At 48.4% G+C, this 26276-nt stretch overlaps 8 protein-coding genes and 1 non-coding gene across 9 annotated transcripts; 7 read left to right on the top strand and 2 right to left on the bottom strand.

Moving 5' to 3' along the window:
• Positions 1 to 1884: 1884 nt before the first annotated feature.
• EV420DRAFT_1752213 (GM17145) lies at positions 1885 to 3645 on the top strand (the record flags this gene model as incomplete). Its single annotated transcript, XM_060480397.1, has 10 exons — positions 1885 to 2024; positions 2071 to 2201; positions 2248 to 2437; positions 2481 to 2521; positions 2579 to 2688; positions 2742 to 2863; positions 2918 to 3086; positions 3137 to 3186; positions 3235 to 3330; positions 3557 to 3645. The coding sequence occupies exons 3-10, from the start codon at positions 2353 to 2355 to the stop codon at positions 3643 to 3645; spliced, it is 762 nt and encodes a 253-aa protein (XP_060324486.1). The 5' UTR covers positions 1885 to 2024; positions 2071 to 2201; positions 2248 to 2352.
• A 129-nt stretch (positions 3646 to 3774) lies between these two features.
• On the top strand, positions 3775 to 10077 carry EV420DRAFT_1768737 (P-loop containing nucleoside triphosphate hydrolase protein). The gene is made up of 17 exons (XM_060480987.1): positions 3775 to 4449; positions 4576 to 5064; positions 5115 to 5177; positions 5226 to 5657; positions 5714 to 6301; positions 6356 to 6633; positions 6683 to 6807; positions 6859 to 6964; positions 7016 to 7245; positions 8932 to 8982; positions 9030 to 9080; positions 9131 to 9220; positions 9269 to 9432; positions 9484 to 9657; positions 9711 to 9846; positions 9906 to 9927; positions 9980 to 10077. The coding sequence occupies exons 1-17, from the start codon at positions 3926 to 3928 to the stop codon at positions 10051 to 10053; spliced, it is 3597 nt and encodes a 1198-aa protein (XP_060324485.1). The 5' UTR covers positions 3775 to 3925; the 3' UTR covers positions 10054 to 10077.
• Positions 9913 to 12567, bottom strand: EV420DRAFT_1071618 (auxin efflux carrier). The gene is made up of 13 exons (XM_060465640.1): positions 12337 to 12567; positions 12208 to 12286; positions 12051 to 12155; positions 11883 to 12000; positions 11766 to 11828; positions 11469 to 11714; positions 10953 to 11411; positions 10678 to 10892; positions 10585 to 10628; positions 10470 to 10524; positions 10400 to 10418; positions 10319 to 10343; positions 9913 to 10263 (listed from the first exon to the last, which is right to left on the bottom strand). The coding sequence occupies exons 1-13, from the start codon at positions 12390 to 12392 to the stop codon at positions 10230 to 10232; spliced, it is 1518 nt and encodes a 505-aa protein (XP_060324484.1). The 5' UTR covers positions 12393 to 12567; the 3' UTR covers positions 9913 to 10229.
• A 1041-nt stretch (positions 12568 to 13608) lies between these two features.
• Positions 13609 to 13698, top strand: EV420DRAFT_t253. Its single transcript has one exon. It is a non-coding gene; the product is annotated as a tRNA-Asp (tRNA).
• A 1343-nt stretch (positions 13699 to 15041) lies between these two features.
• Positions 15042 to 16040, top strand: EV420DRAFT_1071612 (uncharacterized protein). Its single transcript, XM_060465639.1, has 3 exons — positions 15042 to 15596; positions 15652 to 15922; positions 15972 to 16040. The coding sequence occupies exons 1-2, from the start codon at positions 15108 to 15110 to the stop codon at positions 15829 to 15831; spliced, it is 669 nt and encodes a 222-aa protein (XP_060324483.1). The 5' UTR covers positions 15042 to 15107; the 3' UTR covers positions 15832 to 15922; positions 15972 to 16040.
• A 1529-nt stretch (positions 16041 to 17569) lies between these two features.
• On the top strand, positions 17570 to 17872 carry EV420DRAFT_1278222 (uncharacterized protein; the record flags this gene model as incomplete). Its single annotated transcript, XM_060468074.1, has 1 exon — positions 17570 to 17872. A coding segment is annotated over one exon (303 nt), but the record flags the coding sequence as incomplete, so codon positions are not given.
• Positions 17873 to 18335: 463 nt separating this feature from the next.
• On the top strand, positions 18336 to 20293 carry EV420DRAFT_1071585 (uncharacterized protein). Its single transcript, XM_060465638.1, has 5 exons — positions 18336 to 18521; positions 18577 to 19944; positions 19988 to 20068; positions 20121 to 20202; positions 20266 to 20293. Exons 1-3 carry the CDS (start codon positions 18482 to 18484, stop codon positions 20023 to 20025), a joined length of 1446 nt encoding a protein of 481 aa, XP_060324481.1. The 5' UTR covers positions 18336 to 18481; the 3' UTR covers positions 20026 to 20068; positions 20121 to 20202; positions 20266 to 20293.
• A 1285-nt stretch (positions 20294 to 21578) lies between these two features.
• Positions 21579 to 23349, bottom strand: EV420DRAFT_1752209 (Alpha/Beta hydrolase protein; the record flags this gene model as incomplete). Its single annotated transcript, XM_060480396.1, has 5 exons — positions 23243 to 23349; positions 22706 to 23195; positions 22378 to 22662; positions 21838 to 22016; positions 21579 to 21655 (listed from the first exon to the last, which is right to left on the bottom strand). The coding sequence occupies exons 1-5, from the start codon at positions 23295 to 23297 to the stop codon at positions 21579 to 21581; spliced, it is 1086 nt and encodes a 361-aa protein (XP_060324480.1). The 5' UTR covers positions 23298 to 23349.
• On the top strand, positions 23350 to 25939 carry EV420DRAFT_1768732 (peptidase M24, structural domain-containing protein; the record flags this gene model as incomplete). The annotated part of the gene is made up of 10 exons (XM_060480986.1): positions 23350 to 23400; positions 24088 to 24618; positions 24665 to 24864; positions 24913 to 24974; positions 25025 to 25102; positions 25146 to 25186; positions 25244 to 25334; positions 25582 to 25750; positions 25801 to 25850; positions 25899 to 25939. 10 exons carry the CDS (start codon positions 23350 to 23352, stop codon positions 25937 to 25939), a joined length of 1314 nt encoding a protein of 437 aa, XP_060324479.1.
• Positions 25940 to 26276: the final 337 nt, after the last annotated feature.

Below are 26276 nucleotides of genomic sequence, written 5' to 3'. Positions count from 1 at the left end.
TGCTGACACGTTGAATCCTGAACAGGCCGCATTGATCTTGATCCAATTCCTTTGTCAACATGACTTCATTACCGCCTTTCTAGTATTGCACGCCCTCGAGACAAAAGCCACGGAGATGCTTAGAAAGAAAGCTTATGTTTTCAGCATTGTTCGGAGAAGGACGAACGCCTGCGTCGTTTGGATAGTCCCGGAGATTTTGGCTCGAGGGTATTCAAAGCGTAGTGAAAAGACGGTGTAGGTTCCTTGGTGTCCGCTCAATTAGTTCACAGATCTCTTCTAAGACGAGATTAGATAAAGGTGGAAAGGCCAATAGAGCTTACCCACGTTATGCACGAACAGTGTGCTTAATCGTCAAATTTGTTTTGTTCTGTTTCCTCATTCGCATCCTTCGCTGCTTCAATCCGGGAGACGTCAGCCACATCGATCTGCACATTGCGATCACACTCGTCCGTTAATTACAGCTCTACCGAAAAAAGGTTAATTGCGTATCTGCCGAAGTCGTCGAAACTCACGTATTGTGCTGCTTTATCAGTTATTACGCTCATTAAAGTCGAATATACTCTCCGCGTACGTGTCCGAACCCATTACTGGACTTGGTGTCAAGGATAAGATGCTGATACTTGTAATTAGTCGCACATAGCGAGAGACTGTACTGATTTGCTCAGGCCACACATATATCATCAAGCTGAATAGAATCCTCGTTGGATCAGTGTACAGCGACAAGACATGGAAAGTGGAGTAAATATTGATATGTGGCGTTGATAAGAGAACTTTTCCGACGAAGAGAAAACTGCGACACGCACGCCACTCCGTTTTGATGATAAAGATCTCGAGGCACGACGAGTCACATATCAAGGTGTAGCAGCGCGTCAAGCAAAGTAGCATTTGGCTGATGAAAAGGTAAGCGCAGGTCTAGAAGTAGGGTATACTATCCAGATTCCAACATACACCAGTATTGTCCAGACTCGCGGATGAGGACTTCAGTTCCAACGAAGACTCCTTGACGTGCGAAGGACCCGAAGCCAGCTATCATCCCCTCAACACTGAGTTGGAAGCGATGACTCTGCCAAGGAATGAGCCAACGACCGATAATAAGGGTTCAAAGGCTCTATGAAAGGTGGTTGGACGTGAGATTGAGAACTTCAAATACACACACACACACCTGCTGTCTCATATTCCGCCAGTGTACCCAAGAATTCCCTTCCAATTCTTAGCGAAAAAAGGCGGTCAAATCATCGATATGGCTTCCTGGAGGTCAACGAATAGTTGAGGAGCAACAGGCATATTAACGTACCTGGTAACAGATAATAACCGCAGCAAAAACCAAACTAATCAGCTATCCTGCCTCAACCGAACGGTCAAACGTTGGAAAAGAATCCGCTGTTGTCATTAATCTGGCGAGACTCCATGCGTGGCTAGAGCATTGCCTTGGTACCATTGTCTCCCCGCTTGATACAGGAAGGGGGGGTCGAGCGACAACAACTGGAGATCAACACGTCTCCTCAGGAATCAGAGTTCTTTGGAAGACGGTGAGGTGGCCATAGTCGTTCGACGACGGGGTCGAATAGGGCCAACGGGGCTAAGTGAAGCTAGATGCACCCGTATAGAAGGACATCACGGTGCTAGTGAATCGTGTTGGAATGTATGACGGACTCATTATTCCGTTGTCTTATTTAAGATTCCACTAATTAGAAACGGATTTTGAGGTCAAAAGAGACGACATACCGACGTATCAATGAAAAGGCTGGAAATTTGCCTACGAAATTATGACGAGAAAAGTAATAAAGCAGTGACGCCTCACAGTTAGGAAGTATAACCCACCTGAGTTCGCGCAATGCTAAAAGTATAATCAACAAGTCCGCGCCGTTTGAATCTGGGCTTGGAAAAGACTCGGGCCGATGCCCGTTTGTCTCTTAGACTTTCATTTCACATCCTTCACGCCCACGGCCCAACGTTTGAACACTTATGCATATGGTCCATGCATCATGGATTAGAGTTTGGCAGTAGCGGAGACTGCTGGAAAGGTGCGCTATGGTTCTGGTCTATGTCCCACCGTTAACTTTGCCTCAGGACAACTACGCCCTTCTTCCATCGTGATGGTGCAGCTTTGGTGAAATACTTCTCCTGGCTCGAAGATCAGCTTAACCAAGGGAAGAAGCTGTCGGAGTGGGGTGCTGCAGGCAAACTGGAAAGTACCGAGCGTGAGTCGTCTTTATGTTGTGTAAAAGTGTTGGCTGATGATGTCAGTGAGCAAGGTTTATTCAAGGGTCTAAGCTTTCCTACAATCTCGTCGACCGGTGCCAATGCTGGTGAGGGCCATGCATGCTTTTGTGGGCCAGAGAGTGACTGATTATGCCAACGATCATACACTATTCTCCGGATTCGAAGGATTCTGCCATTATTGATAAGGAAGAGGTCTACTTGTGCGATTCAGGAGGTATGTCTAGATATTCATCCCGGCTCATTGCATTATTGTACAGCTCAATTCTTCGACGGTACGACCGACGTGACTCGAACATGGGTACGTGCTGTTCGTCTTGTACCAGCGTGCGAACTATTGCTGACGTCTTGCGCATAGCACTTTGGTACACCTCTGCCGGAGGAAATTCGTGCAAGCACTCGAGTTCTCCAGGGTCATATTGCGATCAATACTGCTGTATTCCCTAATGGCACAACTGGCTACATTATGTATGTCCCTGCCGAATACTTTCCGCCTTTGATAGATGCTCATTTACTTTTAGTGATTCATGGGCACGTCGAGCGCTGTGGCAAGACGGACTCGATTACAGACACGGTACCGGTCATGGAGTAGGCCACTTCCTCAATGTCCATGAAGGACCTCATGGTATTGGCACCCGCATCAGTTAGTTCCATGTCTTCTGCGTTTAGGGTTTGAAATTGATGCGTTCGTGACCAGGTTTAAACGCGAATGCACTCAAGCCTGGCATGACGGTGTCGAATGAACCTGGTTACTATGCCGATGGGAAGTTTGGCATTCGGATAGAGAACATCGTATTGGTCAAGGAGGTTCAGACGCTAAATAATTTTGGTAATAAAGGATACCTGGGTTTTGAGCATGTCATGATGTAAGTCGGATTGGCCATTCTGTGTCTTCTGTCTGCTAATTGCCCCGTAGGTGTCCGATTCATAAGAAATTGGTGGATAAAACATTACTGACTGTAGAAGGTGCGACTTGTTGCAACGATATGATTTCCAGGTGCTGACTCGTCATAGAAATGAAATGGCTTAATGACTATCATGAAGTGTGGCAGAAGGTTTCGCCATTGTTGGAAGATGACAAGCGAGCTTTAGATTGGTTGAAGCGGGAGTGTTCGCCCATATGATCGGAAAGTTAACGGAATGTATGTATTTTTACACGGGAATCTACGAGTGGTTTTTGTTCCTTGACTTCTACTCTGTGGGACGTGCCGTTGAACAACTTTACGAGTTTCTTGATGAGAGTAATCAGATTCAATTCATGCTGCGGCCGAGGTGTTTCTGGTGCAATATCTGCGCTCTATTTTGGACAGTGCTGACCGACTACTTTCTTCTGCAGTTGATGCTCCAAACCTCGATATCCTTACTGAAGCCGACGAAGACTTATCCGGAGCTGCAACCTTCTTATTGCCTACGATCAATGATTAACGACCCAGAGAACTTAGAATGACGAGAGTCACAAGGGCTTGCCGGGATTTTAGCCTTTCTAATAATTTCACAGCGTCGCGGCTACCCCCAATCTCAATCTAATCGAACTTTTTTTTCTAGTCAACTTCCAGGAGCAAGTTCAACGTCTATTTCGGCTCGATGCTGCTGAGTCATCAACATTGTTACTACGCTTTGCCATTGTTTACATACACTGCGTCCATTGTCTTTTTCACCCACGAGGGTAGAGCGTGGTATCTGTGACTCTGCTCCTGCAATCACCATGGTTGCTGGATGGTGTTATGATTCCCTCTCTCCTAGCGGGTGCAGACAACCACCAGGGATGTGCAGGCTGCGCCATGACATTACCAAGTGCAGTTGCGGGCTCATTCTTTACACGTACACCTATGAAAGCCATATACGTGGCAAACGCCATCAGAAGATCCTTGCGGGGACCCAACCGCCTGTAGCTAGGCGGAGGAAGGGCGGCGGTCGAGCGAAGCAACCGTGCCCTCATTGTCGTCCTACTCGAGAATTTTGGGAGAACGAACTGCAGGCTCATGTTGCTACGCATACGGTCCAGGAACGACTGGAGACGGTGCTGGAGGATGCTCAGAGGAACAAGAATGGCATCACAGTGTCTAACCTAGAAGGTATCGATTTCGGAATTGTCGATGACGCTGAGCAGCAGCCAGCGACGGTCGTTGTACTGGTGCAAAGAACGGATCAAGATGATACGGGCGTGCTAATTTCCATGACAAAGTGCAGGACGCTCTCTGCTCAAAAGCAGGACGATCATGGCGTAAAGTAAGTTTTTTTTTGTTATGTCATATCAGGGGATGGGTCGCTTTACTTGAAAGATTTTTTTTCGGTTTTTCGTTCGGTGTTTTTTTTTTTGGTGAAAAACGGGAACTTACGGTATGCTCTTGCCAGGTTTTCTGTCGCTGTGAGCCCAACGTCAAAATTCATTCGCTCGTTCCGACCTCACGAGGTCTCCATAACCTTTCATCCATCCTATGCCGGGCGTTTTGAAGATACCCTAGAACTGGTATTCTTCGATGTTTCCCAGCATCGCAGTTTTGTCATCCAGCGAAGGGTCTGTGCCACCGTCGGTGACCCTGCTGATCATGAACGGCTTGCGCCCAAAGCTCCCTATACCCAGCGGAAGCGACGTAACATCGAGTTAGACGGTCCCGTCAAACGGAGCCTTCGTCCGCCCACTTGGACTCCGACGAAATGGGCATACAAGCTTCCCCAATACAACGTTCCTAAGGACCTCGTCGAAACATTGTACACTCCGGAGGGATACTTGAAGAGGACCGCTTCACAGGATGTCAAGCGATTCATGCCTTCGTCGTTCACTACCGCTACGTATGCGCAGCACTTTCAGACACTCGTTTATTTAGAAGAGGAGCAGATGAGGTATGCTTTGACTTCAGTTCTCTGTATTTTCTCCGCTCATCGTTTTACAGGCAAGATCTAGACGCCTATTCGATGGAAGGTGTAGAGATCAAAGCAAACTACCCCAGATACGAGTGAGTATCTCTGTTTCACCTTTCTTTGTTCCTGCTAACCACGTCCAGACTTCAAGTAGATGGACTAGCTGAAGGCCGGCCCTCTGTTCTTGTTGGAGACTTCATCCTTGTTCGTCCCGTTGGCCAGCCGGGCAAAGCCTGGTTTGAAGGGCGGGTGCATAATGTGTCCATGTCGCACGTTAGTCTCCGCTTCAGTGACGAATTCAACACGTATCGCGGAACCAAATTTGATGTACGATTCGTCTTGAACCGTCTCCCCATCCGTCGAATGCACGATGCCTTGGTCAACAAGAACGACCCGGCTCGATTCCTGTTCCCCGGACCTGAACATTTGACGACGGCGCGACCGGTCACTTCGGCCATGTTGGAGGAGCTCGTGCCTCTAAACCGCGTCATTGGAAGGAATAAGGAACAATTGGAGACGGTAGCGGCTATTGTACATCAGCCGAAGGGGAGTGTGCCATTCATCGTGTTCGGACCGTAAGTACACTCTGTGGTATGCCATGTACACAGTGTGATTGATATATCATGTTCAGTCCAGGTACAGGAAAGACGGTGACCATCGTCGAAGCTATAGAGCAGCTTCTCAGACGAGATCCCAATACCCGAATCCTGGCATGCACACCGAATAACTCCGCCGCCGACCTCATCACACAGAAGCTGATGCACCTCGGTGCCACAGATGTATTCCGTATGAATTCAATGACGCGAAAGTTCGGTGACCTCCCCAAGACGCTCCACAAATTCTCCCGTATCAACGACAACCAAGCATTTGCGATGCCGACCCTAGAAGGTGTTCTCAAGTACCGAGTAGTCGTCTCGACGTGCATCTCTGCTGGCGCTCTGCACGGCTTGGGCGTGGAAGCCGGTCATTTTGCGTGCATCTTCATAGACGAGGCGGGTCAGGGGAAGGAACCTGAGATCATGATACCCATCAAGAGCCTCGCCAATAAGCATACCAACGTAGTTTTGGCGGGAGACCTGAAGCAGTTGGGTCCTATTGTCCATTCGAGGTTGGCGAGGGATCTGGGGTTGAAGGAGAGTTATTTGGCGCGGCTGATGCAAAGGCCGTGTTATGGTCTATCTCCGTGGGATGGCGGTGTCAGTGGAGGACTTGGTGTCATGTACGTACTTCCTTCCCTTTTCGTTGCATAAACCCTCCTCATAGTCTTGTCTAGTATCACGCAGCTCGTCAAGAATTTCCGTTCTCATCCTGATATTCTGGCATTCCCGAATGAACAGTTCTACGGGAACCAGTTGCAAGCCTGCGGTGATCTTTTGTTGACGAAGAGCCTGGAAAATTCGGATGAGCTCCCGACGAAGAAGTTCCCGATCGTCTTCCATTCTGTGGTCGGACGGGACCAGAGGGAGGAATCGTCGCCGTCGTTCTTCAATATTAGTGAAGCGACGCTCGTGAAGAAATACTGCTCATCGCTAATGGCCAAGAAGGGCATACGTAAGTACTTTTTCCTGAGGTGATTATCGCGTCAATAACATGATCATAGGTGCTGAGGATATTGCTGTCATTACCCCATACCATGCACAAAGGATGAAGATCCTCGATCTATTCTATCGAGATCCAAAGTTGAGAGATATTCGCGTCGGAAGTACCGAAGAGTTCCAAGGACAGGTAATCCAAATTTCATCTGCTTTTCACGAAAGTACTTATACCAACCGATAGGAACGCCGAATCATCATTATGTCTACCGTTCGGAGTAATGCAGAGTTCATTACTTCAGACATTCGACGGACCCTCGGCTTTGTTGCGAGTCCCCATCGGTTCAATGGTATGTCTCGTCCACCTAACCTATATTAGTAACATCTCATCCTTGTCTTAGTCGCCGTGACTCGTGCTCAAGCCCTTCTCATCGTCATTGGCAACTCAGATGTGTTGGCCCTCGATCCTATATGGCGCTCATTCATGAATTACATCCATATCAAGGGCGGCTGGCGCGGACACCGGATTTCGTGGGATCCAAAGGCTAGTGTGGATGATTACGTTGAGGGAGTGAGGAGTAAGGCTGCTGGGGAGGCCGAAGAGACCATGGCGCGGTTGAAGGCTCTCATCGTAAGTGTGGGTGACGGCGGTGACGCCATTCCTCCCGCGGATACTGATGATGAGGAAATCGATGGAGGCCTCGGTGATGGATTAGTCCTGAGAGAGGAAGACTGAGCATGCAGCAGCAACACATGGTGTCCGTGCATTGATCTCTTGTAGCTGAATCCGTTTTATTTCTGCAATTTACCCCCCTAATGATGTAACCCGCAAATTTGAGAGAACGTCCATTGCTTGATGCAACATGATGATGGCCTAGTGCACTGAGCATGCCAACGAAGTTAAGGCAAATTTCTTACAGTGGCTGTCAAAAGGATTCGAGGTGCCTTAGGAATAAAATCCCCACCCTTAACTGTGGGATGTCTTGGTAAATGTGACTGGAGGGACGAACGATGATAGCAGTGCCACGTATAGACGCGTGCCTTCAGTTGCAAGTTCGCTGTTTTGGCATTGTGATGCTGACCGCAAGCGAGAGTTCAGACAATCTCGCTCGCTTCAAGCACCTTGTGTGTGATGGTATGTGTGTTAACTCTGTTACCAATGATTCAGGAAAGTCCGGCACTGAACGCCGCCAACCCACTTGGACGTGGTCATTTATGGTATTGGTTTCGTCCTTGTTCATTTAAAAAGACTTGGTTTGAAAGTAGAATACTATTGGTGGGGGCTTAGCCGGCACTGAAGGGAACCTGTCGGTCCGTATCGTTCCGGAACGAACTGCTTTCGTTCTTTGTCAAGGTGACCAATCAATCCAGTTTTCTAGTTTTCTTGTCTTTATCGATGCCGCAACACTCCCTGTGCCATTCACGCTCCACGCTTCAAGGCCCTAAACCCTCAGCAGTTCTTCATGCTGGAAATGCGCTAGAAGCATGGAACGGTTTTTTTTAAAAATTTCCCAGTCGTCTGAGCTTTGGCATGAGACCAATACGCGACGGCCTGGCACCTACAGGGCACCTCTAACTACACAGTGACTGATTTCCGTGATATTCTCAGCATTCGATGATTGTTCCGCTTACCACTAATTGCACCGCTGATTTCGGGGCGCTCGGTATAAAAATATGATATAGTTCGCTCTGCCCAACTGTCTTCGTACTACTCTCTCCATGATGATTCCGCTGGTCGTGCTCTTACTGTTGTTATATCTTACTACTGTTCGCTATCTCAGGTATCAGCGCCTACATGGGGTACAAGCCCGATTCGGATCCTGCGCCACGGCCCCCAGCCCTTCTGAAGCTCAGTCTATTCTACAAGAGACGCTGCTATACGACATGCCTTTTTGCACACGACTCGGAGCTCAGGTCGCCCTGCTCAAAACATACGGAATCGTGAGCTGCTATATACTTACACAGATGTATGTGCCCTTGGTATTCACTTCGACAGCCATCCATCTCGGAACTACTCCTGCACACTGGAGAATTTTCTACTGAACGAAAGCTCACAAAGAGGATAACTGATGTGAGTGACATTGGTTGCTCTTATATCTGAAGTTTCGAGCCATTTTTTCATAGACGGCACTTCTCATCTCGACTTTCATTTCATGCCCCTTGGAAGGGTCGTCAACGGCAGCAAAATCGACACCATGTTTAGGCCCAAGAGGCAATATTGCGCTTGCTAGAATGAATTGGCTTCATTGACGTTACAAGATCGTGAGCGTGGCTGTCTACCAAGGGCTCTAATTTCAGTCTTTGATGAGTTTTACAGTCAAACGATGATTTCCTGTACACCCTGTCTCTTTTCATTTTGGAGCCCATGGTTTGATCTCAATCCGTCCCGTTGGTCACGGCTCATGATTTTGTCAGCGCCTGGTAGCGCGTTATGACTGGCGCGCCTTCAGCGACGAGGAGGCGGAGGTAAGATGTCTTTCGTCTACTCTTTCTGACTCTCATACGTGTGCTGGAAGTGCAATTTTCTGGTATGGAAGGACATTGGCCGACGAATGAGCATCGAAGACATTCCCGAGACCCTCAAGGAACTAGAAGAATGGAGTAAAGTCGGTCTATTTCCACTATCAGAACCACTGATTGAGGTGTCATCGTAGGAATATGAAACTACGTATATGGTGCCATCCGAGAGCAGTCATCGGCTAGCTACTATGGCGCTGGATTACATCGGAAAACGAGTACCGAACGTTCTCGGTGCGCGATTTTTGGTGCGAAGTCTATTCGTATGCATGATGGACGATCAACTACGAATGGCCGCGGGGTGAGGTCTTTGAAGAACACAAGTCACTCATATCTCTGAACGTTGTTTCAGGCTTCCAGCACAGCCGAAATACGCACATCTTTGTCTTAGAACGATTCTTGCGCTTAGGGCTTTCATCATCAGACACTGCAAACTTCCACGATTCAAGCCTCACGAGTATATCGTCATCAAGGATCCACCACATAGCACAGGATCAGATGGACTCATGCGTCTTCATACAATTGTGTAAGAATTTATCTTTTTATTATCAATTTGGATATTTCTGATTGTCTTAACAGCCGGAGACATCATCCCTGGTATTATCCTGCCCCAAAGGGATGGCATTTCCTCTGTGACTGGTTTCTTGGCTTCACTAGCGGAGCCACCTATCCCGGTCCGGCGTTCAAGTCGGAAGGATATCGCTTGGAAGAACTGGTTTGTTTTGGTCACTTGTTATACATCGAGCCACTGGTTACTAAGAATCTATTTCGCAGGGACCAACCCGGTTCGAACTTCGTACGTTCCTGTATCTGATGTTTCCTTCGTTTTTTTACAGACGTCATTTTAGATGGGCATGAAGAAGTGATGACAGAAGCAGAAGAACTTTACGGAGCGCCAATTGAAAAACCTTGGTCCCGTTGATTCTCCTCTGTCGCTCTCAGTCGATTCAAGTCAGGCTCAGTGTTTTGATATCACCTGCGTAATCTACAAAACGCGAAAAATGCTATATACGTTAATGAAACTGCATGCAAGTAGAAGTCTGTCTATGTGTCTAGTTGGGTAGGTCCTAAGCCAACACGCGTGGTCGATTCCAGAGTCTATAGGAGTGAAAGCGCTATTGCAGTTATAGTACTATGAACAGTAATCAAATCAGATCAGGTCATTTGAAATTTGGAGTGTAACTCACGCAGTTGAAATGAACATAAAGATGTCTATGAGTCGTTCATTTTAGCATGATGACGGTGACTTGGGAGTGAAAGGAACTCACATTGTAATAATAGGAAAGCCTGCAATCAGAATTTTCAGCGAAAGCGACAAAATAAAATAGGAAGGCTCACGGATAGTGTGTCTAGGTCGTGATCTTTTGCATATAGTTGTGTTACAATCAGCTGACTATCACGAAAGGATGATCAACATCGTCTCTCAAAGCTCCCCTCAAAAAAATATACTTACTTCACAGCTGACGGCGTTCCGCTCAAAAGCATCGCAACAAAACGCTGCACATCATAGCATTAGCAACGGTCATATTAAAAAAACACTGCTCACCTCGACGAGTGCGTCCTTGGGTATAACACCGCGGTGTGTTAACACCTGTGTAAGAAGTATACCAATTACCGGGAGCAAAGCCAGTTTACAGAACGACACCCAAAACATCGCAGGTAACGGCATTTTACTGAATGGACGCGGGATCTTCATGCGCGCGAATGAAGCACCCAACAAGATCAGAGCCATTGGGACAGTAATGTTTCCGACGAACTCAGCTGTACATGAAGGTAGCTGTTAGAGCAGGAAGAAGTTGGCGATGTACACAGGGTGCTTGCCTGTATTAATGATGAACGTCAATGGTGGATTCCCGTCTGGACCATGATAGTATGGACCACCGTCGACCTCAACGAACAGCGCTTTGAGTTGTGGGATGAGCGAGACTGGGATGGCAATATACATGCTCATCGTGATGGGCGTGAACAGACTCGACAAGGGTTTGAAGGTTCTTCGCAAAAAAGGGGGGAAGAGGGACGCGAAACGACCAGGCTTCTCTTCTTCCTCCTCCTCCGCAAACTCATGTTCCTGTGCACCCGCTACTGATGAGCTCTTCAGACTCTGTACAGCGGTGTCCGGAAGCTCTTTCAAGGAAGACTGGGACGTGTTCGGCGCTGGAAGTAACGAGCCTGCCCGTGGACGAGTACTAACACCAGCAGAAGGTCGTCTCGGTCGAGGAGAATTGGCGGATAACCTCGAGGCCCTGCGTGCAAGCTGTATCTCAGGGTCGGTCTCCATCTCTCCGAGGTCGTTTTCAGGTTGCTTTCCCATGGCGACTGATAGTACCTTTTCCTTACCCGAGTCTGCTTCCTTCTCGTCGTCAGCCTTCTCACAATCAGAATTCTTCGGTCGGGCAAGGAGCTTTTCCCGCGATCGCAGGAAGAAAGCGGCTATGGGCTTTTCGCGCCAGCTGACATGAACGTTGGCTTCGTCGCCTTGAGGTACACCTGGAGCGTAGTCCCAGGCAAGCGTGTTCGCCGCGCCGCCAATCCACATGATAATGTTGTACGCAAGAATAAAGATTGAAACGTACGACACGCCAACTAGGTACAGAAGGTCAGATCCTACGCAAGTGGAAATGGGAAGTTCCATACGTTGTGGGTCTGTATCAGGATCGAAGGGCTTTTGCTCTGTGACAGTGAGAACCACAGCCGTGGCTAGAAAGACCTCGATTCAATGCAAGACAAGAGAAAGATACTCGACGGACGTACGCAAGTTTCCCCAGTTACTCATAGCTGTTGCCATCAAGATCCCAGCCCAAAAATTTCGTGGAACATAACAGAACTCGCGGATGAGCGCGCCGAATAAGAGTCCCAAGGCCATGTAGACCTGAAGATGCGACTCAGAGCGAGCGAATGAAATTACAAATGACTACTCACAAAGGCGACCAAGAAAAGTGGACCCATGGCCGACACGTTTTGCTTGTTGAAGGCAGGGACGATATTCGAGAAGAGCAGGCCAGGCAGCGCGACGTTCATTGTTACCTGTTCTTGAAATTGAGACGAAGCAGTGGGAACACACATAACAGTGTCGCACCTGGGAGGTTCCTCTAGACGCAGCGGACGTGAAGAAACCTTTTCTCGTCAGCCAAAACCCGAAGAAGATGGTGAGGAACCTGGTTAACACTTCTCAGCCAGAAACATGTGTAGTAAAATGACTCCTTACATCTTCAGCAAGGGCATGACGCCCGAATAGATGAGAAAACCTGCAGAATAACCCATTACTGCCAACGGTAACAAAGGGTGGTCGTTCTTTATCGAGTTCCGTTCAGATATACCCTCCTCTGGTGCTTTAAGTTCCGATTTCCGAATATCTTCCGAGTCGGAGTAATTGTCGTAAAGAAAAGCTGGCGTCCTCTTCGGTTTCTCGACACATAGGCTCGAAAAATCGGCGGTTAAGGGGCCAAGAGCGTAACTAGATCATGAGTTACGTGGACGGAGTAAACAAACGTTGTACTGCAGGCACGAGCTCTAACATGAGTGGTGGTTGCGGGAAATCTTTGAACAAAAATATTTGAAATTGATAACATGTCGGACCGTCCGTTCCGTCAGGGTGGTTTCGGCCGACATGCTCAGTTCGGACCTCCGAATGAAAAGGATGCGATGTGATCAGGACACCAGGCAGAGGCGAGTCCCGACAATGGATCTCGATACGTCCTGGCCAAGTATTTTGCGCATACAAGGGCAGTTGACTTTACTTGTATCCGCCATCGATATCGAAAGAAGAGAAGGTTTAGTGAGAGTACGGTAAGGTTACTTGTGCCACGCCACATTAATTGCGCTGAGGGAAAGTTTTCCCGGGTCCGAATGCTGGTCGAAGTGCCTGGCGCCTGCTGGGGCAGGTAGGTAAACTTTGATGACGCACTTAGATTATAGAGTCGTACTACACCCATGAAATCGACCGGCAATGATTCCATGCACCGCCCTTGTGGTTTATCCCCCCATCATGAAGCAACAACTTTTCAGGTCGCCATGTGTTCGATGCTTGAGGCCGGAGAAGGAAGCGACACCTGCGGAATATGAGATAATGGTCTCTCACCACCCGGTGTCTATATCGCAAGGATAAGCGGTAGTGCCTGCCGTGTCCATTCCCTCGTTGCTGCTAAGTTTAACAAACCACGAGGTGACCACGTAGTATGTATGATTCACGTCTAGGACGAGGACAAGAATGAATAGGACCTTTAAGCCTGAGCCAGATTCCAGTCCAGCGATGAAAGATGAAGTGTGAGGAACGATTGTGTGGATGCCATAGCGCCATCTCTCAGTCTACGCGTGCTTGATACATTGTCTAGTCCAAAGAAATCGACGATTTTGACTCACGTAAATTGGAAAGGTTTGTGACAGAAGCTGACGAAAGAAGGGATGGATGAAATTGATGGCCGATTCTGGTGGGCAGGCTAAACCATGTACTTAATGGTTATGAATAGTAGCATGAATGTCTCTGATAGTATATCGGTTAGTACACGCGCCTGTCATTACATTGGCTGAAAATACGCGCGAAAGTTGGGTTCGACTCCCAGTCAGAGAGTCTGTTCATTCTTGAATAGAGACATTTTTGAGCCCCTTCCGCATTCTACCAGTTTCCGATTCCTGAGTTTTTAATATTTATTATTAATTCTGACTTTTTAGTTGACTTCAGGTAAGTAGTTCTTGTTGTCAAACAGATGTCCAAGGCTCCGGGTTCAAGCGCACACAGCAAGTCAGTTTATGTAAACATGAAGCCCACTTCAGCGGTTCAGATTTAAGAAGCCGGATATCCGAAACGGGGAACGTGTCCTTGGCGCGGCCTTCTTCATTTGGAACGACGGCTCATGTTCACTCTCGCGTTTATGACTTCCTGTGTATTCTCTTCTGTTGAAGACTTGAAAATTCTTTACTCGATCAACAAAACGTCGACAGCACGTTTGTCAGACTCGGAGTTGGATCCCAATGAGTTCCAACATCGATAGCGCCACAAGAGACCGCCGGAAGCGATACCAACCCTGGGCCTTATGCGGTGGCCTTATCACTTGTCTTTGTAGATGACTCGGATATCATTGATTCCGGGCTGCAGAGATCTGGATCTGGATTTGTTTGGGTGGCACAAACACCGCTGAAGTTATAAAAGGCGCATGGCTTCTTGGTTTTGACTTTCGAATTCCTTTCTCTCTGCTACCACCACCATGACGCCGATACCTTCTTGTGGCTCTTCCTTCAGAGGCGATCTGCAGCTGCTGCTGCTCGAAGGCGAAGACATGTTGAGCAACATCCTGTCCTCCAGCTCGGACATGGTGGCACAACATCGATGTGGACCGTCGGTGCCACCTTCGCACCTGGGGAACGCAGGACCCGCCTATCAATACCTTTCTAACACCCTTTTCGCGTTGACTCTATGAATGTGGGCGACACCCTGATCAGCCACATTTGATGGACCACCTCCAGCATCGATGCCTATATTATGTCGCGGTTATCTGGCGAATGCCATCCCTTCAGAATGAGTGTATACTGTCGTCGCTGGCCTCTCGATGTCGTCAAGCACGATTTCTCTCAAGAGCCACATCTACTACTCTATTCTACCCTTGCGCCACACGGACGAAAGTGAGTGTCAAGCTTCTTTCTCTTCTCTTAAATACCTTTTGACTGTGTTGGCAGGTGGCCGCCCTTCTTTGTCTGACTCTAAACACCTGGCTTGGGCCGTCCTGATTCGCTATTGATGATGCGGACCTCTGTGGCTAGGCAATACTTACAATGAACGTTCTATCGTTGATATATTCTGGTCACTGTGCATTTTTTCTGGTCATGCTATCGACGGGTGTGGCTCTATGCTAACTTATAAACCGTGCCACAGTTTTATCATGTTGAACAGAGGTATGTGAAACATCTACGTCCTCTATAAATTTGACTCATCTCTTAACCGTTCGAGTCCTTGTTGAATTGTGTTACTTGCCGCCTGCATCGATGTCGAAAACACAGCTTCGATTCTATCATCTTGAAGATCACCTCGCTCACTTGCAACTAGTGCATCGAGCGCGTAGTGTTTATCTGTCAACGCCGATTCTGCAGCTATTCTGGACAACAGTTTCCGTTGCAAATGTGCTTCTGTCTTTCCTTCCAAGTTCTGACCGGAGTGCGTGTCGTTCGTCGATCTGTATCGTCGTGCAGCGTCTCTATAGCGTATACACTGCAGCCGATGCTTCAGTTCGGTGTCTATTTGCTCCGTGTGGGTTTTGCTACCTCGCTTCCACTCTGTTTCCTTTCCGTTGCCGTTGGACTGTCACCCAACAATACCTTGTATATCCCCGCGCAGCCTGTTGTGCCCTGTATCCACTCATTTCATTTGGTTGTTTTGCCAAATGCTCTCATGTATATCCCTGCGCAGCCTGTTGCGTCATGTATTGTCTGGTGCCGCCTTGCAGACAGTGTACAGCACACGGGCCGCCCGCTGGCGTAAGTCTTCCTTTTCTCCTCTTCTGCTCCGTCACTCATAGTCGACGTTTATCAGGCTGAATTCATAGTAGATTGTGCTGCCAACTCGTTTCATGTATATCCTCGCGCAGCTTGTTGCGTCTTGTATTTTTCTCATGTTCCATTTGGCTGTCTCTCCAATGCTTGCATGTATATCCCTGCGCAGCCTGTTGTGCTCTGTATCCTGTTCATCTCATTTGGTTGTCCTGCCAAGTAGTCTCATGTATATCCTTGCGCAGCCTGTTGCGCCATGTATGCTCCGTGCCGCCTTGCGGACAATGTGTACAGCACACGAGCCGCTGGTGGAGGTAGGCGTTGCATTCCTTGCTTTAGCGTATGCTAACATTTTATCTACAGTGAATTATCTTTCTGTGGTGTTATCTTGGCGACGATCTGATGTCGATACCCGAACTCTGATCCGATTTGTTCCCTGTGCTGCCGCTTGTTCTCTCTGGTTTCCGTCGTTCGAAGGCCCGACTTCGTTGTTCTGATTGGAGGTTGATGCCGCAATGTATCTTTTCATCTCTGTCCTTGTTCGAGGCAGAGACTGGCATGTGTTCATGTTGCGTGGATGTCGAGCTTGTCTCTAGCCTGAATCCTTGTCGACGTGAATCCGTGATGCCCGGTTACTTTCGTCTCCATCCTCGTTTGAGGGGAGCTCGGCATTTTGCCACGGTAGGCCTTGAGCCTCAATTTTTGGGACCTCCGTCCGCTTCGTGCGGACAACCCCTCCTTGACTGCTTTTACTTGTAAGTGCTCCGTACTGTCGGGGGTTTCTGTCATTTATTTATTGATGATCCAGGCAGATCTTACCCTCAAATAGTCAATAGAGCATCGGTATTGCTGATACTTATCGGTGCGTTTACCCTGATGGCTTTTTTGCATTATAAATCTACTGCAGAGGCTTGACATGTTGACATGTTGTCGAGCGAAGTTGGGCAAATATGCAGTATCTTCGTTGTATTTGTTTCTCGAACAATCATGCTCAGGTGCATGACAGGATATGTAGGTTTATCTTTTTTGGGGGTTAGTCGACTGCTTACAATGACATACCGGCTCAGGTGCATGACCTTACGGCCCGACGTAGAAAGGCGGCAAGCCAGTTTGCGTATCCTCGCTTTCTCCTGTCTTTACTAATCTGTTCATTAGCGGAACACTCATCGCAGCGCAGGTTGTCTTTCAAGCAAGTACCGCATAGGAAGATCCCACTCTCGATGTATGCTGCCCCGGATTTTTTATGTAAGTATGGGTTAGTATTCACGAAATGAGCTGCGCGTGTTGATTATTATATAGGTATTTACTATCCCTTTGTTACCGAAGTCCTAAACTTGTAGTTAGTGCGCCACACACGGGCCACCTGTTAGCAAATGCTTGCTCCACATCGTTCCATTCAGACGAAAATCATATTCTTCCGAGTCGATATTCGGGACTCAGACGTGGCATAGCAATAATTAAAAGTTTGACGAGTGAATTGGATGACGACTCAGAAAGAAAGAGAAATGTTGTTCCTTCTTTCTGGTTGTAATATTCAGGTATTATAGGCTCGCGTGTTGGGTGTGACTCCCGCTCGGTAATATTTTTGGGTCAATTAGACGCAACTTCGTTTTGCCCTACAAACGAGCTTAGTTACTGATTCTTGTCTCCAGCTGCAAATTTCAAATTTCAAACTATCGACGCGTTGGGTTGGCCTCAGTCCGGCGAAACACCCGACCAACCAATTGATACCACACTAACAGTCCTACCATTATCGACGATTTCTGCACAGAATAATCGATCCGTTTTTTCTAAGCCCCATAAGCCGTGACCGTATCAGGACCGCATTAAAAAAAATTACGCTTTGTCGTTTGTAATTAGGAAACAGTCACGGAGAAAGAAGGTGGCCGGTACGAACATTGGGACTGATCTTGACGTTGGGTATGCCGACCTTCAAGAAGTAATCGGTAAAACGCGACCCAGAAGAAAGGCTTTACAGAATAATAATGGCTACATCAGTACAATTGATATGGAGCCTGAGATGTGAACGAGTCATTGATAAACAGAACGAACCGTTACACCCGAGAAATACACGAAACAAATGGACGAGAGGGGTAAATAACTGGCTGGAAATGGACTGCCTACAAATGAGGCAGAACTTTGGAAGGAGAGCCCTTAAAACCCAACTAGTTGAAAGGACGTGGGAAGGGACCTTGCTGAATGAAGAACGACTCCCAAGACACTGGTCTGGAGTCGCTGGGGTTTTAGTGGGTATCGGACCTTAGCGCGAAGGTAAATTTGGGGACGGCGCATGAGAGAGAGAGTTGAACGGTGTCTGGAGTCCCACACTCCGTGCGGAAAGCATTTCCCCAGGGTGAAGAAACACTAACATAAGCAGGCTCTAAGCCTGCATACTGCATACTAATGGTGTAGACTGGGGCACGACTATGTCGGACCACACGTCTACAGGCCTCCGCGGAGGAACCCATGCCACCAAAAAAAAAAAGGTGGCTGGTACGAAAACGGTGAGTAATGTTTATGCCTTCAAACAGGCTGCCGGCACCATTATTAAAGAATGCCTTTTGACTCATGTTTCTCTAGATTATCTCCTCGGACTCCAAAAATCCTCTCGGTATCCTCCGCCCTCTAGCATGAGCCGCGACTGTTGGAGAAAGTCTATCGTCGATGGCGCCACATCGTCTGACGCGTCTGTGGCGTGGGAGTAACAGCAAAAGATATCTCGGTCCGAGACACGGCAACCAAGGTCACCCTAAAACCTACTCCTATCGCAACACTTTCCACTTTCCACTCTCACTGAACAGACAAATCCTTTCCTCTAGGCATCATTCTCACTTTCAAATGCGAAGACCGAAGTAGATTCTATTCCTGCCCAAATGAAGTCGCAAAGAACGGCCACGATAGGAGATAGGACCAGTGAGTGACTATCCCTCTATCTGTACCACTGCTTATTAATACCATGGTTATCTAGGTACTGTATCCATCATAGAACCTAAAATCGAACTAAACTCGCTCATTCATTCCCTTCCTCCCGAAATTCTGTCCGAGATATTTCTTCTTGCACTCCCAGGCTCGTACAGCGTTCTTGAGCCCCTACACGAGGGTCCATGGCTACTGGGGCGAGTCTGTCGCCGGTGGCGAGATGTCGTCTGGGGTTATCCAGCCCTGTGGTCGTGTTTTGTTCTAATTGATTGGGAAGCGCCGCACCGAATACAAGAAGAAATCGGAGCAAGAATGGTCCAGGAGGCCCTTCAGCGGACCAGACAGAGTAAACTCTCCATGACGATATGGACGGGTTACATTTTCTCAGATACCATCGTTGAGACCTTACTGCAGCATTCACAGCAATGGGAAGACGTCTCTTTTCTAGGCCCTTCCTCTCGTCAATGGACTCAATCACTACTCAATCCCCATCCGATCCATCTCCCCTCGTTGAGGTCACTTTCCTTGGCTCACAATTATTCTATTGATGACATCGCTACCATCATGGGCGTGCTCAAAGACGCGCCGAACCTCAGATGTCTCCGATTGGATGTACGGGTATCCTACTTTGACCCGAGCACGATTCTCTTTCCATGGTCCGGTATCACACATTTGGATATGTTCTTCTTGAAGTTGAATCGGCTAGAGCTGATTGTCAAGCTTCTCCGTCTTTGTCCGAATCTTGAAGAGTTGAAGGAGAGGACCATGCTCCGCTCTGAGGCGGCCACCATCGCCCCATTGACGCTCGAAAAACTCCGTTCGCTGAGCCTCGGATTTTCTCATTTGCTCCTGCGTCACCTCACTTGTCCGGTATTGCAATACCTAACATTCATTATGCCATATACCGACTATCCATCATCCAGTCTAACGATATCTCGATTCTCCGCCTGTTCTGGGAGTCATCTGCGGACCCTTGATCTCCGGCTAGGGCGAAAGACCCTAAACCCCGATCAACTATTCTCATGCGTTCCCCAGCTTCACAGATTGATTCTATCTTTGGCGGGTACGGAAAACGACATGGATCCATCCAAGTGTCTCAGGTGTCTCGACTCAGGCGACATGGCCCGGGGTCTGATGCTCCCCAACTTGTCTGTCTTTGAGCTGAGCGCAAACAGGCTTTTTATGGGTGATATTCGGCTGCACGGACGGGATGAGTTACTGGTCAGGATTATCGATAGGCGTTGGAACGTTCCTGAAGATTCTCGGGTTACTCGGTTGTCTCAGGTTCGTATCAGATGCCGGAATCCTGCTCGTGTAGAGGCGAAAGGTGTTGCAAAGCTCGGTACTTTGTCGCATATTGCTCGTCTGAAATTGTGTAAGGCTGAAGGATTGGATATCTCAGTCATTGTCGATGAAGGTGTTCTACGGTCCTTGCTATCACTGACACGCTCTGTAATTAGAGATGGACGGACTACTCGAGGAACGTGTTCTTTTATGATACACTGGCAGAAGATGTTGTATCCAACATTTTGTGTTCTATTGTCTGTCAAGTATCCAGTTTTGCATAGTATCCCGAAATTCATTCCAGTCAAGTCATTCGCCTCACATCATGGGATGTTTCTTGCAACTAGCGAGCCGCTGAACTCTTGTCTTTATTATCATTTCCATATCTCTGGTTAGCCCAGCCCCCTCCTTCAACTTGGATGCAAATTTCTTACCGAAAGTCTTAGAGTTGCAGGTTCAACGACAGGAAATGCAACGAGCTGAACTGGAACTGAACAGTAACCATGCTGGATACGTGCTTCGTCTCTCAAAATCGGTGTCGTGCGTAGACGTATTACGTGATTTATAGTCACCATTACCATGCGTTACTGGCAGAAACATCCACAAAGTTCAGGCGGCTTACGCTGGCCCGCTCATCCAACCACTGGGCCGACTTCGTCTATCAGCAGTATCATCGAATGATCACCTCGAGCACTTCCGTAGCAGCCTCGATCAAGCAGTCCTGCAGGTATCTTCCCTCGAGTAAGTTGCACAAGCACATTTTGGCTGATCTCTGGATTTGCTGGATTCGGTCTGTACGACGGCAGGCTGGATGGAAGAGCTGCCTTGCGAGTCTATGATCAGTCCTGCTGGTTTGAGGGAGAAGTATCATCGTGGAGAGTCGGCTTCAGGGTTGCGATGATGCGATATATGTTTATTGAAATTTTGAATGCCTACAGGATATGAACGGCGACGACCAGCTAGTAGACCACGACTCATGCCAGACTTCAACTGCCACTGCAGACTGTGCAGTCAAGGAAGCGGTGTGGCTGCAAGCTGTATGGTCCCAGTTCTCTTGTCAAAGTAGTATGCACATGGAAGTCGGGATCGGAACAGCCAGATGCAGAAGTCGTCAGGAAACTCAAAGTAGTGGGGTAGCTAGCGGGCGCCCGGCGTGAGAGTCGCAGACTAAGTGGCTGTGCCCTGTTACTTTGACTCCATCCCGGCCCGACTCCCGAGACCTCTAACCCACCCTCAAGCTCTCAAGCTTCAAGATCTCAAGCTCAAGGCCCAGATCAACGCATTTTAGCATGAAACTGCGAACATTAAATCAGCACACCGTGACCGCGAGTGGCTGTTTCCCTAAACTTCCCTTCCTTCCGAGGGCGAGGGGGATAATTGCCTCTCTTTCCAGTCTCTCTTGAACTTCTTCCACGCTCACCATACTCCGGTAGTGCATTGGCTACCACAGCGTTCAAGGGTTCGATTCCCATGTGGAGTGCTACTTGTATGTGAGGACTTGTCCCTGTAGTAGATTATCGGTCAACGCACGCGCGCCGGGTTCGACTCCCAGGCGAGGAGACATACTTGGAGATATCAGTTGTCTGGTTTTTATTCGGGATCCCGTACTCCCGACTTGATTCATTCATGCTCGGGGATCGACTCGCAACCAAGCTGAGATCATGCACCCCGACCTGCTGTTCACAGTCAAGTAGCTTCTTCCTCGGGTCTTAAGCAGAGCATCTAGTCTGCGCAGCGAGACAAGAATCCGATCCGGGTTCGGATGCGCTAGTTGACTTGCCGCTTATTGGTTACCCGACTAGCGCTGTGTTCCACTCCCAGATCCAGAGATGATATGATTGTTTCTGTCGACATCACGAGATGACGTCTAATCCTCGAGTCTACTTTGTTCCCCGTAAATTATCGGCGCGCGCATGCGCTGGGTTCGACTCCCAGGTAAGGAACAATAAAAATGTAGGAACATGGCCTATGTTTTTACTCGGAGCCGCCGTATTACAACTTGCAAATTGAAAGGGGATCGACTCACTTGCAGCCAATAAACCCGCCCAGTTAGATTCTTCCCGAGCATCTTTTCTTGGTTCGGGACATGGATGTATGCGTCGGTACAAAATTACTTCAAGCCGTGTACTGGTTACCCGACTGGCGCTGGGTTCGACCCCCATCAAGAGATGATAGTTTGGTTTTTTCGGATTGTTTTTATGCATACTTCCAATTACCAGTGGAATATCGCTCGGGATTTGAATACGCGTTCTCTCAACCCAGGGACTTCCCTCCAAGAATGAGTGCAAAGAAATGGGGAAAGTATTTAGTCGCAATGAAGCGCGTTCGTAGTGCATTGGTTGTTAGGGCCAGAGGACAGGGTTCGACTCCCAGCCGGAGCGGTGACTTTGGGATGATTGCTATTTTAGGTAGATGTGGCTTAAATTTTTGATATTGTCCCTAATTGCTAGTAGCTAGATTATCCTCCCTGTCTGACAAACCTAACTGAATCCTTTTCAAGCGCTGGCGTAGCGATATGATGAAGTGCATCGTATTAGAAAAGGATGACATAGCTATTACGGCTCACTGCATGCTGCATGCATGAATCCACTTGACCACATCCTCTGCCCATTCCTCGCCCTGTCCAGTCCCAAGCGCGAAAACTAAGCTGAGGTGATTATGCCCTTTGGCCACAAACTCGTCGTATGACACCCTCAAAGCCTCGCCGAATTTCTCCATAGCGGGGTGCAGGCAGGGAATGTCTCTCTCGCCGATACCTAGCAAGAGTCTCGGAGTCGGTATGGCACTCGCTGATTCTAACAACGCCAACGGTACCCTCTCTTTCGCCTTGTCATCTTTCCCGTAGTACAGCCTGACGGAATCCTTCATATCCGCTGGCGTCCTCGAACGTGTACGGTCCGGAGAGGAGGACTGCACCCTTGATACGGGGATTCAAGGTGGGGGAGTACAGCTCCGGGAGATTAAGGATAGTGAACATGTTCATCGCCCCCGCCGAGTGGCCGAGGACATAGATATCAGAATCGGGGAAGGGAAGGTTATCCACAACCCACTGAATGGCGTCCCCCACGTCCTGCGCTGCGCCAGGGAATTTGACACCAGAGTCGACCAGGCGGTAGTCGGGGACGACGGTGAGGAATCCGCGGGAGGCGAAGAAAGAGCCGAGGTTGTGGTAGATTATGGAGGCGGGAGCGGGGAGCATCCGTGCACCTATGTAGAACCCGCCGCCATATGAGAAGATGAGGATCGGGGTGTCGGGACGCGGAGTGGGAGGGTAGTACACGTCGAGCATGTGCCGGTCGGTTGGATCGTATTGGTGTGTCTCTCGCGTTGTCTGTTCGATTGACGCGCGTTTGGATTCGAGGATGGGGACGAACGCGTTCAGTGCTGTTTGAGGGTGTTAGGTATAGTAAAGCGTAGGAGAAAAGACGCACTTGGCACTAAGATATCGTTGATTTCTCTCCCTTTGATTTGGGCTACTTGCTCCATGGTTTGCTGGATGTTTACCACTGCCGCGCACGTATCTTATACTGCCCAAAACATGCCCTCATCAACATCCTCAAACGATACACTGAATGTCATTGCAGGATTGGTGAGCTGTGGCCCCGACTCGGATGAGGATGAGTGAGAGGCACTATACTCCGTACTCGACGGCCAACATCATGGTGCGCGGGGAGCGCGGATCATCGGGCTCGGGCTAAATTGAGTCAGCTTCACGCGCATGTGAAGCGAGCATGAGTTTATGGGAAAAGGTGCCGATGAAAGTCGTGTCCAAGGTAAACACTGAAACTGAAGCCAAGTCACATGCCGTCACAACGTTTCCTTTTTTGGGGCCTCTTTTTTGATCCACCTTTCGTCTCGTTTTTCCTTCGTGACAGTAAATGGCTCAAACAGCAGCCATTCCATGCTTGGTGTATCAATGCGCTGATCAATCACTGCCTGAGTTTTGCCTACTCCATCTGTGCGAGGCTGCGAGTATCATAATCCTCACCGGCACCCCTGGTTCACATCCTGGCTTATTCTTCTCGGGTGTACTATACTACGTATAAATGGGCCTAGCGCCCACCCTGGTCCAACAGGTATGACAAACCTTGTAGGGCGCCGTAAGGAACTGGACCAGTGGAATTGTCGGTTTCTTATGACAACTCAGAAAGCCTGTGTATGGGCCGAATGTGTCTGGTAAGCAATTCGTTATTTAATATCCTTTCTCGCCAAAACAAGTGACCTCCTCGGGGGACTAGTTCATTTTCCCAAGTTGGAACTTGATATATGATTGAAGATAGCATTCCAGCATCTCGAAGAATCCTCACGGATCGGTATCGACGCGACCTTCATCACCGCCGAAGACGCCTCTTCGCTCTCAAAGAATCTGTCACCTCGCAAATCGACGCTCGTCTCTCTACCTCAAAATTTGGTGGATCAAATCTGGACGGATTGCCCTGCACGAACCAAGAATCCGATTGTTCATCTCGAGGAAAAATTCTCTGGCGAATCCCACGAATCTAAACTTGGGTGTCTGCGTGACAAGTTGAAAAACAAACAATGCGCGGCGATAATACTTACGGCTTTGGACGAGATTGCTTGGTTGTATAACCTGCGCGGATCGGATATCGACTTTAACCCGGTTTTCTTTGCGTATGCGGTTGTCACGATGGACAGTGCAACACTGTTTGTTCAAGGAGGTGCACCGGCAGATGTTGATGTCAAGTCTTACGAGGAATTTTGGACCTTCTTGAAAGAGTTCAAGTCGGAAGGCAAAGTTCTAGTCATGGACAAATCCAGTTTGGCGGTAGCCGAGGCTGTTGGAAAGGTGCAGCATCATTTCATTCTAGCTCACGTTGCTAACTTTGCCTCAGGACAACTACACCCTTCTACCATCTCCCGTGTCTTCATTGAAGTCGATCAAAAACGCGACAGAACTCGAGGGATTCAGGCAGTGTCACATTCGTGATGGCGCAGCTTTGGTGAAACACTTCTCTTGGCTCGAAGATCAGCTTAACCAAGGGAAGAAGCTGTCGGAGTGGGGTGCTGCAGGCAAACTGGAAGAGTACCGAGCGTGAGTCGTCTTTGCGTTGTGTAAAACAGTGTTGGCTGATGATATCAGTGAGCAAGGTCTGTTTAAGGGTCTAAGCTTTCCTACAATCTCGTCGGCTGGCGCCAATGCTGGTGAGGGTCACGCATACCTTCGCGGGCAACAGAATGACTGATTATGCCAGCGATCATACACTATTCTCCGGATTCGAAGGATTCTGCCATTATTGATAAGGAAGAGGTCTACTTGTGCGATTCAGGAGGTATGTCTAGATATTCATCCCGGCTCATTGCATTATTGTACAGCTCAATTCTTCGACGGTACGACCGACGTGACTCGAACATGGGTGCGTGCTGTTCATCTTGTGCCAGTGTGTGAACTATTGCTGACGTCTTACATATAGCACTTTGGTACACCTCTGCCGGAGGAAATTCGTGCAAACACTCGAGTTCTCCAGGGTCATATTGCGATCGACACTGCTGTATTCCCTAATGGTACGACTGGCTACATTATGTATGTCTCTGCCAAATGCTTTCCGCCTTGATGGATGCTCATTTACTTTTGGTGATTCATGGGCACGACGAGCGCTGTGGCAAGACGGACTCGACTACAGACACGGTACCAGTCATGGAGTAGGTCACTTCCTTAACGTCCATGAAGGACCTCATGGAATTGGCACGTGCATCGGTCAGTTCTATATCTTCTGCGTTTAGGATTTGAAATTGACGCGTTCGTGACCAGGTTTGAACGCGAATGCACTTAAGCCTGGCATGACGGTGTCGAATGAACCTGGTTACTATGCCGATGGGAAGTTTGGCATTCGGATAGAGAATATCGTATTGGTCGAGGAGGTTCAGACGCCAAATAATTTTGGGAATAAAGGATACCTGGGTTTTGAGCATGTCGCAATGTGAGTCGGATTGCCCATCCTGTGTCTTCTGTCTGCTAATTACCACGCAGCTGTCCGATTCACAAGAAATTGGTGGATAAAGTATTACTGACTGCAGAAGGTGCAACTTTTTGCTACGATATGATTTCGAGGCACTGATCCATTATAGAAACGGAATGGTTTAATGACTGTCATGAAGAAGTCTGGTAGAAGGTTTCGCCGTTGTTGCAAGATGACAAGCGAGCGTTAGATTGGTTGAAGCGGGGGTGTTCGCCCATTTAATCGGAAGTCCTGATGACATACTGTATGTATTTTTATACGAGAGAGAGATTCTACGAGTGGTTGCTGTCCTCTGTCTTCTTGGTGCTGGTGTCTTAACCTGTGGAAGTAACCGATTCGATGTATGCTTCGGCCGAGGGGCTTCTGGTACATTATTTGCGCTATATTTTGGACAGCGCTGACTGACTACTTTCTTTTGCAGTTTATGCTCCAAACCTCGGTATCCTTACTGAAGCCGATGGAAGACTTGTGTTCGGAACTGCAACCT

Source organism: Desarmillaria tabescens (genome assembly GCF_030435595.1).
Source record: "Desarmillaria tabescens strain CCBAS 213 chromosome Unknown EV420scaffold_62, whole genome shotgun sequence".
Classification (NCBI taxonomy): domain Eukaryota; kingdom Fungi; phylum Basidiomycota; class Agaricomycetes; order Agaricales; family Physalacriaceae; genus Desarmillaria; species Desarmillaria tabescens.
Note: the sequence above shows the minus strand (reverse complement) of the source record. Positions and strands in the feature narration are given on the sequence as shown.